The following is a 14,607-nucleotide window of genomic DNA, read 5'->3' on the forward strand; positions in this document are numbered from 1 at the left end:
ATGCTTCAATAAATGAAATATTTGTTGCTTTGTTTTTTATTATCTAAGTAGTTCTTCATTTTTTCAAATGTACTAATTTAAAGTATTATTTTAAACATTTATTATAAGTTTTACATTCCCAAGCCATTCCTTAATATAAACAATTGAGAAAATTGTTATTTGTTTTTATGTGTTACTTAAAAAATAAAAATTATTGCTTCAGCTACTTTGTAGTATTATTTCATCCAAATAATATCCAATAAAAACAGTCGTACGTTTGTAAAATTGACAGAAATTGCACAAATTCAGGTCTTTGGCGTAAGTTACTACATACTGTCGCCCGGAATCTCGTCCGCGCCGAAATAAAAAACAAATGTCTATTCGTCACCTTGTCCCTCTTCGTCTTCATCTTCATTCTGAAAAACAAATGAGTATTTATAACAAAAAAATTTCTATTCATATAAAAATATTCAAGGAAATTTTAAAAAATACCTCAGGTTTAGGTGCCGCAGCTGGCTCTGGTTCTCGTTCCGGTTCCGATGGTGGTATAACTTCCTGTAAAATGTTCTAAAATTAAAAAAGAAAACTTATCGCAACACACTAGAAAAGAAAATATGTAACTATCCGCCGCTTCAATAATGATGAATAATGTCAATAGTATCAAGAGAATTCAGTAATATCTATGTTTTAGGAGAGACTGAAACAAAGTGACCGTTAAATGTCACTTTGAAATAGTAATTTATAATGAGAGCTACGTTATCAGAGAGAACAAAATTACAACTGTGTATATACGAGTAGAACATTAGAATCTATGATCTACAGCAAATGCTTTAGCTATAAAATAAAACAGAAATCCTCACCACAACTTGTTCTTCTTCAACGACACTCTCCTCCTCAACATATTCATCACCATATCCAACGGGGAACATGGTGAGGCAGTCTCTTTCTCCTGACGTTACATCACTACTGATATAACATGGGTTCAGCCCCGCCAAGGTCAGCAGGGCAAGACTACGCTTGCGAGACACCATTAGCGCTAAACGGTCACGGCTGTTGGTGATTTTTAAGTTGTACATTCACTGCAACACTTACACGTTTAAATTAAATCTTTAAGAACTAATAAGTCCATGTTTCGTCTATTTGCGATTAACTCAAAAAAAGTCGAAGTTAGTGTATTGACTTACTGTTTCCGCAGCCTCGTCATCTGATCGTACTGCTTTACGGTGAAAGCAACATGCTCCATAGCGTAAGGATCCTCGCCCATAAAGATACCAGACTGTTAAACAAAACAGTATCATGTGTTCCAAGTTATTGTAGTATTTTAGAATTATTACAACGGCACACATACAGCAGACTACTGTGTGGTTGTGGTATTACCCAGCAATGTTATTGACCAATTAAAATTTAGGTCAATAAGGACCGGCTTCGGAACTATGTGTTTGCAATGACCTGTATGATGTCTCCTGGGAACTGCTTCATAGCATCGCGGACCTCGTGCCGCTTATCCACGGAGAACATTACCAGCACATGTGGCGGAAGATGCTCAGATTCCAGCGTCGTGATCTGCTGCACCACCTGCCCATGAAAAAGGAAAATCATACCTTGTAGTTACAATTACATTCAAAGAACTTTTGTTTCTTTAATTTTCAATCGATAAGGTAATTACTTTAGGAAAGAAGAATGCAAGACCATTAGCCTTTGCCAATTCGTTTGGCGGCGCGTACAGTCCCGGCACGAATAGCCCTCCCGGAGGAATATAGTCCTCCCCCTCCACAGATACGTCGGAGTGGAATACCTCCTCTTCTTCAACCACCTTCTCTTGATCTTCGTGCTCCTGAAAAAGGAGGAAATTTAGTTAACACAGGAACAGATGGCATACGAATGATTAGACTGCACATGATTTCTGCAAAATAACTGAAAAGGAATTCCAAACTGGCCTATTTATAAACATGTATTAAGAATTATGCGTAATAAAAAAATAATGTCTTATTTACTTCCTCCAAAACTTCCGGAACTTGTTCCTCAGTAGCTTCGTCTTCTACACCTTCTCCTTCTACTCCTTCCTCACCAGGTTCCGGCTCCGGCTCAGCTGGCAACTATCGAGTTACAAATGTTCTTGTTATTGATAATTTTAAGCATCTATAGTTGGTATTTCTTTATAATTACAATTTCGCCGCATGAAGCTTCCTCTTATACTACCTGATACGTATCAATTATTTCCGTTAAAAGTCTTACCCCTGCTTGTATTCTCGCCATCCTCTCTTCTTCCTTCCGTTTTTTCTCTTCGAACAATCTCTCCTCTTCTGCCTCCCGTGCTAGCCGTGCCTGTTCTGCTGCCAGTCTCTCTTGTTCTTCTTTTTCTAATCGCTAAAATAATTTATAATAATGTAAATTCGGTCTGTAGTCGAGATTTTGTTTCATTATCTACTTTTTATGTTTAATTTGTTTAAAACTTTTTTTGATTCCGCTGTCTTAAACAGAATGAAAAAAAGAATGATAATGTGATTTAAAAAAGTTCTACAACAGTCAAAAGCCAGAGTTAGTTTACAGTATTGTTAGCTCACCAGTTTCTCTAGTTTGGCGTTATAGCGGTCGCGGCGAACCTCGCGCGCCGTCTTGCTCACGGCGGCGTAGCGTTCGTAAGCCGGCACTAACGGCACCTGCTTCTCCGGTGGCACGTCCTCCTTTGGCACAGGGATCTCCTCGTACAAAGTGTACCGGAGTAGCTCTTTGATTTGAAATCAAACATTATTATTACTCGTATATTTACAGTAAACGTTACAGAAAACCAAAAATATCTTCCACTACTTGTCAGAAAGATTAGGTCTTGAATACGTCAGGATGTTCGTGTAATGAGTTGAAAAACATTATCAATAAGACACGTACTGACAAAGTTCCTCGTATCCGAGTCGAACATCTTAAAAAGCACAACGAGAACTTCGCCGGAGAGCAGTGCATGTACGCAGGCATCATTTGGCTCCACGTCACTCATGTAAAGCGCCTCGGGCACCATCTCCTCCGTCATCTGTATCGTTTCCTTAGCGCCCACCTGAATATCTAATGTGAAATCAAACTTTTACACAAAGTCTACATATAAACTAGCTGAAATCGTGACAGATTTGGTAAAACATCTTTCAGGAAGCCAGCGACCAGCAAAGAATGGTCTCCGAGAATGGAATCATGAAATATTTGAACTTTGCGCACTCAAAACTTTGTTTAATTCTGAAATCATGATGTTATTGCCTGGCTTAATTATTTGTCCCAATTAATCGGTAGTCAATTCGTGATGATCTTGGCGTCGCTTTACATTCAAGAACCCAAAACATCAGACTAGGTTGTGTTTGTAATGGTAAAAAATGACTTATGCTTAAATATTAAAGACTACTAGGGACTACTTAAAATATACTTTAAGGATTCGTACTAATAAGATCCCACTTTTCGTAGAGATCGACGTGCGCCTGATGACAGTGAGGCCAGTAGATGATGTAGTTAAGCTGCGTCAGGTTTTTTGCCATCCTCTCTGCCACTCTCTTCTTGCGCGCGGCAAGCGTTAGGATGCGTATGCGTTCTCTCGCTTGATGTGCTTCTTCTTCTTGTTTTAATTCCATTTCTATCTTTTCCTGTATTAACGTTCATAATTTTGCAATATTACCTATAACTTTTTATTCATAAGTGTATGTGTAAAGAGGGCTAGTGCCTCTTTTACCGGTCTTGAAGAGCCAAAGCTCTCTTCTTTAAGGAATATGAATTCTATTGGAATAGATACTAGAGCTATTTGAGTGTGGTACTTAAGAGTGGCATTATATAACGTACAGATTCCACAGGTAGAAGTTCTTCAATGGGCTGCTTAGGGCGTTCTATGCCGGTCACCAATTCCTGCTCCATGAAGGCCAGCTCCTCCTCGATGATGCGGCATAGTTCGATGCCATTCGCGCCGAACATCGCTCGCGTCAATTTACCTTTCTGTAAATTACCTTTTAACTCTAAGAAGACTATATATAGTAATGTGAGATGGTTTTTATCCCTTTTGCATAAATCAAGACGGACAAGAGATTTCTTAAAAGTCATACTTACGACGATGAAGAGAAAGACTGGTTCGCTCTTGCCTCTAAACCTGGCGAGGACTTCGATGTTGTCAGACATTGCCTAAAAAAGTAATTGTTGTTAATGTTGAATTATCCTTTGTTGCAGATAGTATATTGAGAGATTACCTTTCCCATAGCTATTTTATCTTGGCCTATTTCTAGTTTGCCCTTTCTGATAGCGTTAGTCGCGGCCAGGCACGGGCCACAAAATTCTGAGTACACTTCCATACCTGTGTAACACAAGATTAATAATGAAACCAGTGTGAACTAATAACTATCATACTAATATTATAAATGCGAAAGTTCAGATGGACGGATAGTGGATGGATGTTTGTTAGAGTTTGTAGCCTAAACGACTGAACGGATTTCGATGAAATTTGGTATAGATGTAGAGGACAGTCTGGAAGAACATATAGGCTACTCACTTTTGTTTTTTTTTAATTCCACGCCGACGGAGTCGCGGGCGAAAGCTAGTGTGTAATATAGTATTTAGAGTTTATATTGTTGTGAATATCCACTGCCGAAAAAAACATACTCGCGCTGCCGCTTGCCTCGTGACGTCATGCGTGAGTTGAGGGTAGACGGTGGGGGGAGTCATAGGCAATCCTGCGCTTAACTATTTCTAACCTCCCTGTGTCTCTTACTGTGTTCCTATAAGTGTTTCGGCAGTGAAAACTCACATTTACTCAGTCGTCGTGTACTAAAACATACATATAAGCTGATCCATGTGATGTATCAAATATTCTTGGAATTCCTCATTCGTTTCTATATTTTCTTGTATGGATACTTGTCCTTTACGTGCCATATTCCTATCGTTTATTAATTATCCTTACTTATTTTATAGGAAATTTCCTTATTTTCAACCAATTTTTTCGTCACAGCTATCTGTCAGATTAAAGATAATTGTCAGATTGAAGAGAAAAGAAGTTGTAATAGTAATTCAGTTTCCACTACCGAAAGGTCCGTAAACAAATTGAAAAACATAATGCTGTCTCTCTTTTTGTAAAGATAATGAGAGAGATGTCGCATAAACAGATGTTTCGATGTTTACGCAAACGCACAATAAAGCTAACTCGTAGAGGTTTTACTTGTACCCTTTGCATTGTTTCTTAATTTACGTCACTGTCTATTAACAGATTAAATGATATTTCTTGTCAATAACAACACAGAGGAATTATGTTATAAAAATTATGGTTACGCTTCATATTTGATAAATACAATCAAAATTACATACTTACTTTGGACAATATGAATGTATTTACAGTCCTAATGTGGAAACATTACATAATAAGGAAGCGACACATGGGCATGACAATTCTAGAGTTGTTCACTCCACTCTTCTTGTTATTACCTCTGATTGGAATTCATAGCGGTACGGGGAACATAGAAGAGAGTGCGCTCAAATCTCCTGCAACGGTAAGACACTGTGAACCAGGAATGGCGGGAACCTTAACGTAGCAAATTGCCATTTTTCTAAATATGTTTCTAATTAGGTAATAAGTATGCTTTCAATAAATGCTGACTTTATGATTCCGTAACGCAGAACAATATTTACATTTGTTCATAGTGCAAAATACATTTTGTTATCAGTTACGTGCCCAAAACAAAAGCAACTCATAGATTTATTTTCCACTGGGTCGACTAGCCGTGAAACTGTTCACGGTAATGTCTTAAGTAGTTATAAATAACGTTAAGCAAATAATTTGAACATTGCAGGCGCCGCATCTTGTCTACACACCGAACACAGAACTCACGAGCAGGCTAATTGAAAAAATTGCGGACACCCTGTATATACCGCCATACGAACCCATTCCAGGTATGTTCGATTAACCAGTACTTTGATTAAATGCTTTTAAAAAGTAAATTAGATCAATAACGTATGTTTTTGAAACAGATAAAATGGAGCACAGTTACATGAGATCGCACGAAATAAAATCCGAAGAAGAATTGAACCTTTTACATTCCGTCGATGGTCTTGTTGTGTTTGAGGTAATTCAAGTTTTATATACAGGTATTACAAATATAAGTGAGAGATCTGCGACCTTCCGCCGTTAAATTAAATTGCTCATAATTATGCTTCATTACATCGTGCTGTTGAAATAGTTTCGGAGATGTCCATTGTAATCATAGAAGCTTAGTTATATCCAATTTTACTTATTCGAGTTTTGTGGTTTTTTTTTTTTTTTGTATACTTACTGTTTTTTTTTTTAGAATCTGGATGGTGAATACTTACCGGATTATCTTAATTATACAATACATTTAAGAAATCCGCACCACCTCACAGTCATGTCACGAAGAAGGGATTATGAACATTTAGGTGAGTTTGATCATCAAGTATGTTTCTGTAAATATTTAAGTAACTATTTTATTTGCGTTAAAAAAGGATAGCAAGCAATTTCATTGTTGACCTAAGTTATGCTTATTTTAAGCATCTCATCGAAGAAAACGTCAGACAGAATCCTAAATTGTTATTAATATCATAAATGTGAAAGTTTAGATCCATCCATCGGCTGTTTGTTAGAGTTTGCCACCTAAAAAACTGAACGGTTCTAGATTTGACATAGATGTAGAGCATAGACTAGAAGAAAGCATAGGTTACATGCTTATTTTTTTTTATTCCACGCAGACGATGGCGTGGGTGAAACCTATTAAATTATATCATTGAATTTTAATTTCCAGATGAACTAAGTGAATCATTCCTCCGGCTACAATGGGCTATAGATTCTAGCTTTATAAAGATAAAAGCCAACACAGACGAAGATTTGCAGGTGGGTTTACGATAATTGTTCTTTCCATCAAAAATCTGTAATAACCTGTACTATATTTTCTAAAGTAATTTGTAACTAAACAATACGGAAATAAGAGAAGAAATGGAATCCACAATTACGCGATCTATACCTTTAACCATTGTTATTGCTTTATTTAAACTTTATTGAATATACTTAGTTTCTGTAATTTCAGAATATAACAATGAAGCAACTTCGGGGTAACGCTAATCCACTAATCAATTACCGTGCGTTATCCGATATCGTATTCTTTTCTTTGATCGCTGTTACTTTCATCGCTCCCTTATTGTCTTTCACACAAATCATGCTGCGGATGAACGAAGACAAAACAACAGGAATACAGGTAATACAGTTCATGAAGTCATATTTAATGAAGATTTTGTTACAAATATGCCTGTTATCAGGGATTACACATTTTCTCGTTGACCTCTTTAAAAATTTTACTGGTTTCAATGCTATCCTTATTGCTACATTTACTTGTTTATTCTCAACTTTATTTTCTACCAGAGTACACCGTAATCGGTTATTTTGTACGTCCAATTTACGTACACATGATTCTTCTACAATTAAATAACTAAAGTCCTAAATAACGTTTTAAATTGACGATATAACAGAGAAATCTTTTTCAAATGATTCCAAGTGTTTACTACCAGTTTTATTTCAATAATTTCTTCTTGCAGGAGATATCCGAGATGGCGGGCGCATCATCGCTGATGATCTGTCTGTCGCAGTTAGTGAATTCACTCCCTCCAGCGCTAATGATGGCTGTAGGAAGTAGTATAGTGTGTCTGCTGCTGCAGATCGAGGCAAACCCTTTAATCACGTTCACCGGCTGGTTCCTGCACTACATGACAGTAATCGCATTCGCATTCGTCCTCAGCTACATCACGAAGACCAGTGAGACATATACTAGAATCATTCCGTTTAATGTCTTTTACTTGTATACACACACGTTCTACTAGTTTTCTAATATTATTTTTATATTCTAATATTATAAGAGGAAAGATTTGTATTTTTGTAAGTTTTGGAATAACTCAAAAACTACTGGGCCCATTTCAAAACTTTCTATTTCTTTCTCCATAAAAAAAGCTACGTCGTCAGTGAGTAATATATTTTTTTTAATTTTACTTATAATTTTTTAGTATAACTTAACATGATTAGATAATTGACCCTTTAGTTAGTATGAAATGTGATCAATAATTTTATTAAGACCAACCTCTGTATTTCGAATTGCAAATAGCGTAGACTTAGTATGAAAATCTATATGAAGCGACTTATTATGTAATCTTCACCTCCTTTACCAAATCATTGTATTCGTTTCAGTTTGGTATACAGTATCTATTTCAATGTTGGCGTACCTCGCCTTGTGGTTCCCTGCCATTGTTTTTGAAGTTGGAAGCTTTTCTCTTATAGGGTTGATCGTAAAAGGATTTATGCCTCACGCACCATTCCTATGGTTTATTCATCAGATATTCGTAGCTAGTGAAATAGGTAAATATTTTTTATATTTCTGTTGCATTTTATTACATCCATAAATCTATGCTTCGCTGCTATCTATGGTTTTAAACGAAATTAAGCGACTAACTCTGAAAATGTAAGGTTTTATAGTTAACATTTATTTTAACAAACTCATTGCCACAAATTTACGTGGTCAGTTTATTTTATAATGTAACCTGTTACATGCACGTATTTTAGGTAGTGGTATAGACTTTTCTTCGTGGTCCGGAGAGTTCCACCGCTTCAACGACGGAAGCAGAAGTGGCAGCGTACTACTCTCTTTTATTATGCAACTTCTTCAGATCATATTGTGCTTTTTACTCACCTTCTACTTGGAGTTGGTACGGCCGAGGAAGTTTGGAATTCAAAGGCCTTGGTACTTTCTTTGGCAGGTACACGATTTTACCAAATATTACTGTCCTCAAAGTCCGCGAATAGCATCCCATGCTCCTTTAGTACTAACTTGTAAGTTAATAGGTGAATGGGGCCCTGATTAATTGCTAAATTAGACAAGGTAAAAACAACTTCGTTTCCTTTTACATTATCTATCTCTTAAAAAATCTAATGCAAGAACTCTAGGAGGATAGGTAAAGAATTTGACTTACTTCAGAAAGACTATTGGGTGGTACCGCCAATGCCTGAATGTGATAATGAATTGAAGACAAACCAAGACCCCGCATATGAGAAATACTTCCAGAAACATCCAGAACCAGCGTTAGAAGCTGTGGAGATTGTTAATCTACAAAAGGTTAATATTTTCACTTTATACTCGCTTCAGTATCTCCATTTAGGCCTACTGAGAAGGTTTTTTAATAGGTATTGTAATTCTTCTAACATTGTCTGTGTGGTTCAATTGCTTTTTTTAATCAAAAATGTTAGTAGATTTTTGTTAATTTATTCATATTTCCTTTAACCATTCCAACTAAGCTCTATGCTTATGCTAGGATATGTTTCACGACAATAAAATGGCGGGATTTGATCCATCGACCGCATAATCAAAAGTCTGTACCACAAATCATTAGGCTATTGACGCTTAAAGGACACTAGATGATGTTAAAATTAGGACTAGAAGAACACGCTTTTCTAGATGTACAGAACAAACACTGGAGCAACGATATACGCAGTCGATAATATATCAGCTACATTCTACGAGGGCGAGATCACCGTCATTATAGGACACAACGGCGCGGGCAAGTCAACTCTTATATCAATTATTGCAGGTAGTTTATGATTATTACTTCACTACCTAAATATATCAAACTGTATTATTTGCCTTAAAAGCTTCTTGCAAAGAACTGTTAATGAGCTTTCTAATTCTAAGGAGACAAAACTACCACTATAATGGATTTATTCTTTACTGAAAATTTTGTTTTAGGGTTATTAAGGCAGACGTCGGGTAATGTTTATATCAACGGACTTGACACTTTGACACGTCAAGTAGACTTGAGACGTCAAGTTGCCATTTGTCCTCAAATGAATACTTTGTATCCCGATTTGACTGTACGGGAGCATTTAGTTTTTTTTTGCATGGTAAGTAGCACAAATATTTACAATAAGATTTACTTACTGCCGATGAGTTTATAAAATCCTTGCATATAGAGATAATATTTTCTTGTTGCGCAGTTGAGGGGTGATTCGATGGAGAAGGCGCAGAATTACGCAGAAGAACTTATGAAGCAGTTGGATCTTTATTCTAAGGATACGTGGACGCCGGAGAAGCTGTCGCACGGGATGCTGCGGCGGCTGCAGGTTGGCTGCACGCTGTGCGGTGACGCCAACCTGCTGCTGTTGGATGAGCCCACCACCGGCCTCGATGTTGAAGCGAGGAGGGAGATCTGGGATATATTGTTGGTGAGCATTTACCACCAACCTCCATTGTCAGAGCAGAATATATCTTCTGAATTTGTTTAATTCGTGTTACCAGCTTTTTTATTCTAATAATATTTTTTATTTGTACTGATCTTTTCAAGACACTCCGAGGACATCGGACGGTGATCATGTCGACGCACTATATGGAGGAGGCGGATATCTTGGGCGATCGTATTCTGGGTCTCCACTCAGGCATATTGCGATGCTATGCAACGCCGGAGTATCTGAAGAAAGCTATTGGTAAATGTGTAAACTAAAGATATCACGTCAGCCAAAGTTTTGGTTATTTACGATACCAGTTCCATTCATTTGACCAATAAAGACACTTTTCCACTAATCTTGGACAATTTAGGCGCGGGGTTTCGTGTGTCCATAACAACACGACAGCTACCGGACTTGCACATGATCAGCTCAGTGATGCGCGAGATGTCGCCCGATGCGGAACTGGGGGACAGGATTCTGCGCACGCTGGTCTATGAAATCTCTCCCGCGACCGACATGGCGTGTCTCCTTAATAGACTCGAGACGTGCAGATCCAAACTCAATATAGAATCAATAAGGATAGGTACTGTCACAATGGAAGAAGTTTTTATGAAGTAAGTCAGATCAGTTTTTACGGTAACTGACCTTTAAGATTTAACCAATCTGTCTTGTCAATCATCAAATTTGAAAGAAATTATACAATTGTATTCGCCGTTCGATTCTTTAAGCTGTGCTTGTGCTAAGTTATTACGTTTGGAGCACACGAAAATTAAACTTGAATGTTTTTTCCACTTTAGGTTTTTTTTTAATGATAAGTAAAAATAATATTTATTTAAATTACTGTGATATCCTAGGCTGTGTAGCGACCTCTGCATAGATGCGTTCCATGAAGGGGTTCCATTTTTAAAAAAGACAGGTGAGTTCAACGGACATAGTTTTCCAAGTATTTGGAAATTAAATGTCATTCATCAAAGTTGTATAACTGCAATTTAAGTAAATATTCATCTTTTGTTTATTTTAAGAGGAGTTCTGTTTTGATCCGAAATGGCCAGTGTTTATGACCCAGACGCGAGAATTGTTCATGAGGCAGATTGACTTTAGTCTTTCAAAACTTGTGCCATTTATGTTGCTAGTAAGTTGTTTTTTTTATAATACACTAACTGTTATAGAGTATTTAAGATTTGACACCATAAAAAAATGTGTTTGTTTGATTGTTGAATTGATCATTGCGTAAGAGTACGAGTAGTCACTAAATACTACCCGAGGCTTTGCAAAGATAACTTAAGTAAGAAATTAAATAATTTTGAACTTGTTTCAGCAATTCTTATGTCCCTTGGCTCTTTGCTTGATTCTAACTCACGTGTTAAATAATCCACATTACCTAGCAAATATAAAAATGGACCTGAATATGTACAACGAAGTTGATGCGCCTGTTGCTACCTATGACATCAGCAGTAGCGGCGACCTCGGCGAAATCATAGATCAACTAAAGATCGCCTACCCACATCTCATACTGCGTCAAGCGAAAGACACAACTGGTCACCGTGCGTATGTTTTAGTAGTTAAACTTTTATAGATCCAGCAAACAAAAACAATAGTAGATCCATGATATTTCAATTAATAAACTTATCCACTAAATTATTAAAAAAAATGAATATTTGTTCATAACAAAGGGATGCCAATCAACAAGGTTGAGTTCAGACCGCATCCTTAATTATTAGACATTCGATAATTTGCTTTTATAGATAACTGCGACTGCGACAAATGTAGATCGCAGAAGAGGTCGTTCGCGAGAGATATCATCGACGTATACGTAGACGATCATCAGGCTAAGTTGAACTATGACAGCACTGTGAAACATTCGGCATCTGTTGGACTAAATCTGCTTAGCAATATCATTGCTGCTCAGCACCTTGGGCCTACCTTAGAGCCTGTCATCACTATGCGCGTCATCTACGGCTACTTTGATTGGAAAAAGCCGAAGAGCGAACTATATTGTTATATGTTCGCATCTTTTAGCGTGTATAGTAAGTTTAGTGTAACTTTTTCGATACTGTACGATACTCGATTTATAAATGGTTCGTTATTTGATGTTACGTTAATAAGTGGGACGCGGTCGTAAAATCCTAGTATACCAATATTGTAAAGAGAAAATATTTTTATTTTTGTATATATTCAATTCACGTAAAAACTACTGAGCCGATTTCAAAAATTCTTTCACCATTAGAATGGTAAAATATCTGTGAGTAAAATATGCTATATTTTTTAATTTTTAATTTCTACCGGGAGTATTTACGAGCAAAAGATTCATGTAGAGAAAAGTAATGATATGGATAAAAACATTTATTTCCATCCTCTGTTGGCTTTCTGTAATTGAGTAAATGTATACTAGTAATATTATCGGCGGCGATGAACGATGTGATGCTACCGTACCGAGAGCGGATGGCGTACACCCGCTACCTGCACGTGAAGGCCGGCTGCCCGTCCGGGCTCTACTGGCTGGTGACGCTGACGTACCACATGGCCCACTACCTACTGTTGCACTGCAGCGGCACCATTATCGCCGCTACCATCCTCGAAAAAGATGACACGCTCGATAACTTCGAAACAATGTGTTAGTAAAGACGAAAAAGGTGATTTTTATTGATAATTTGATACGATACTAAATTTATATATTTTTTTAGTTGCCTACTTACTAGCACTAATCTTGTGTGGATTAAGCTTCTTCACATTCGTATATGTCTTGACCTACTTCTGTCATGAGAAGACTATCGGTTTGGTGGTTTTACTGCATTTGATTTATTTTGGTTAGTAAGTATTATGTACCTATATGTGATTTAAACTTTGTAGGCAATACATTACTGAAACTTCGTTTTACAGGTATGTACGCTCATCTACTTAAGTTCGCTTTCGAGAGTCTTGACGTCAACCATGGAATGCTCTTTTTGGTGGACAACCTAAGCATGTTTCTACCCATGTATATCTTCGTACTATCAATCAAAAGACTGACGAACTCGGCGCGCTACAACCAGTTGTGCTTATACTATCATCAGTTCTGCAGCCAGGCGCAAGAACCGCTGGGTTATCCCTCGGACGTTTGTTGCGGTAGATTTTATATTTTTGCTTCCCAATTTGTACAAAAATTTATACACCAAGCAAACTACCAACTACAAACTTATTCAGACAGGTCCATGGGGTATGGTCACTGGTTCAGTCCTTACGGAATCTCGTCGGATGGTATGGGTGTACCGCTATTGATAAATGCTGCCCAGATAATCGTTTTCACAGTAAGTATATGGGTATCTATTTTATTAAACCAAATCCACTCTTTGTGTTTTCTTTACCCGTCTGAATTGTAACTTTTAATACATAAATTATTGCTGGAATGTAACGAGTGCATTTTGTAAACCGAATGGCATTAACTTGCAAAAAATCTTTACATTTACAGAGTCTTGTTTGGCTGTTAGAGTATCAACAACTAGAGAAGGTATGGAACGAGATGAAAAATCGGCGTGCATATCCTCTGCCAGTTAGAAAATATGACAATCCAGACGTTTTTGCTGAAAAGGAGAATGTAAGAACTACGATCGAAAAGCGTGAGTTAGTTTAAAGTATGAATCTTTCACGTAATAACTAATGTTTGTTCCTTTACCATTGTCGGAAAGACCCTAAATGTTTTTCTTTTAACAAAATTAGATTAGAATTTATTTTCTAAGTACCGATTTGAAATTTTTCCTATCTTTCTGATTTGAACAGCAATCGAAACTATAAAAGAGACAATGCTCGCGAGTCGGTGCTGGAAGCTCTACCTCTTATCATTTAGGTGCATATTCTTTGGTTTGAAAGACATAAACTTTTCTCTAAGAAGAGGTAAGAGAGCTATTCGCATTTTTATGTATTCCTGCACTCTTTGTTCAAAAAGTGTCATTTTTATAAAAACTTAATAATACACAGGAGAATGCCTAGGCTTGGCCGGAATTAACAGCAGCGGGAAAACTACGGTATTCAAAGTATTAACTCGCTACGATTTGCTCACGAAAGGAAATATCTACGGCATCGGATATTTCATTAATAAAGATCCAGATAATGTATGTTGATATCCTTGAATATTTCTTGTACAGTTCAATAATTCTCCAATACAAATGTTTCCTGTTCAACATGTTTACTTTCAGTATTTGCACAGTCTCGGCTACAGTCATCAGACATTCGGCATGGACTTCTTCCGGAGCGGTGAGACGAACCTGCGAACGCTGCTGGCTTTCCGTGGTCTCACCGCCGAGGATGTCGAGTGTGAAACAAACACTTGGCTTAAAATTATTGGTAAACAAGCTAACATTTGTTGCTATTTGTTTTTGCCCATTTATTACAATTTGAGATATATGAAGCCGAAAGCTCATCCTGTGTTATGC

At 37.1% G+C, this 14,607-nt stretch overlaps 2 protein-coding genes across 3 annotated transcripts in view; one reads left to right on the plus strand and one right to left on the minus strand.

Moving 5' to 3' along the window:
• Positions 1 to 251: 251 nt before the first annotated feature.
• Positions 252 to 4,957, minus strand: LOC106102273. 2 transcript variants are annotated; one of them, XM_013281698.1, is made up of 15 exons: positions 4,776 to 4,957; positions 4,191 to 4,294; positions 4,054 to 4,125; positions 3,793 to 3,942; positions 3,401 to 3,599; positions 2,866 to 3,036; positions 2,544 to 2,707; positions 2,215 to 2,346; positions 1,974 to 2,075; positions 1,646 to 1,813; positions 1,429 to 1,554; positions 1,164 to 1,255; positions 840 to 1,029; positions 472 to 534; positions 252 to 395 (listed from the first exon to the last, which is right to left on the minus strand). In XM_013281698.1, exons 1-15 carry the CDS (start codon positions 4,867 to 4,869, stop codon positions 357 to 359), a joined length of 1,866 nt encoding a protein of 621 aa, XP_013137152.1. In that variant the 5' UTR covers positions 4,870 to 4,957; the 3' UTR covers positions 252 to 356. The 2 variants fall into 2 exon arrangements, with proteins under 2 accessions (XP_013137152.1, XP_013137153.1); XM_013281699.1 differs by lacking the exon at positions 4,776 to 4,957 and adding an exon at positions 4,600 to 4,737.
• Positions 4,958 to 5,220: 263 nt separating this feature from the next.
• Positions 5,221 to 14,607, plus strand: part of LOC106102147 (ATP-binding cassette sub-family A member 3-like) — a 10,958-nt gene continuing 1,571 nt past the window's right edge. The window contains exons 1-27 of the mRNA XM_013281557.1: positions 5,221 to 5,480; positions 5,781 to 5,880; positions 5,959 to 6,053; positions 6,276 to 6,381; positions 6,744 to 6,832; positions 7,026 to 7,193; positions 7,531 to 7,747; positions 8,174 to 8,341; positions 8,546 to 8,739; positions 8,958 to 9,095; positions 9,435 to 9,567; positions 9,723 to 9,877; positions 9,971 to 10,198; positions 10,318 to 10,456; positions 10,569 to 10,812; positions 11,053 to 11,114; positions 11,221 to 11,330; positions 11,517 to 11,742; positions 11,944 to 12,225; positions 12,591 to 12,812; positions 12,883 to 13,005; positions 13,079 to 13,303; positions 13,382 to 13,485; positions 13,647 to 13,794; positions 13,955 to 14,068; positions 14,153 to 14,286; positions 14,371 to 14,518. Coding sequence (XP_013137011.1) covers positions 5,313 to 5,480; positions 5,781 to 5,880; positions 5,959 to 6,053; positions 6,276 to 6,381; positions 6,744 to 6,832; positions 7,026 to 7,193; positions 7,531 to 7,747; positions 8,174 to 8,341; positions 8,546 to 8,739; positions 8,958 to 9,095; positions 9,435 to 9,567; positions 9,723 to 9,877; positions 9,971 to 10,198; positions 10,318 to 10,456; positions 10,569 to 10,812; positions 11,053 to 11,114; positions 11,221 to 11,330; positions 11,517 to 11,742; positions 11,944 to 12,225; positions 12,591 to 12,812; positions 12,883 to 13,005; positions 13,079 to 13,303; positions 13,382 to 13,485; positions 13,647 to 13,794; positions 13,955 to 14,068; positions 14,153 to 14,286; positions 14,371 to 14,518 — 4,240 coding nt within the window. The 5' untranslated portion in view covers positions 5,221 to 5,312. The remainder of the gene's footprint in view (positions 5,481 to 5,780; positions 5,881 to 5,958; positions 6,054 to 6,275; positions 6,382 to 6,743; positions 6,833 to 7,025; positions 7,194 to 7,530; positions 7,748 to 8,173; positions 8,342 to 8,545; positions 8,740 to 8,957; positions 9,096 to 9,434; positions 9,568 to 9,722; positions 9,878 to 9,970; positions 10,199 to 10,317; positions 10,457 to 10,568; positions 10,813 to 11,052; positions 11,115 to 11,220; positions 11,331 to 11,516; positions 11,743 to 11,943; positions 12,226 to 12,590; positions 12,813 to 12,882; positions 13,006 to 13,078; positions 13,304 to 13,381; positions 13,486 to 13,646; positions 13,795 to 13,954; positions 14,069 to 14,152; positions 14,287 to 14,370; positions 14,519 to 14,607) is intronic.

Source organism: Papilio polytes, unplaced genomic scaffold, assembly GCF_000836215.1.
Source record: "Papilio polytes unplaced genomic scaffold, Ppol_1.0 DF823923.1, whole genome shotgun sequence".
Lineage (NCBI taxonomy): Eukaryota > Metazoa > Arthropoda > Insecta > Lepidoptera > Papilionidae > Papilio > Papilio polytes.

What these genes read in the sequence shown, in the direction of transcription:
- LOC106102273 (XM_013281698.1), bottom strand. Translation starts at nt 4,869, where the DNA reads ATGGCACGTAAAGGACAAGTATCCATACAAGAAAATATAGAAACGAAT. An exon ending in TTGCATTCTTCTTTCCTAAA is followed by an intron (nt 1,555 to 1,645) that starts GTAATTACCTTA and finishes TTTCATGGGCAG; the next exon opens with GTGGTGCAGCAGATCACGAC. An exon ending in CTGCGGCACCTAAACCTGAG is followed by an intron (nt 396 to 471) that starts GTATTTTTTAAA and finishes TTTGTTTTTCAG; the next exon opens with AATGAAGATGAAGACGAAGA.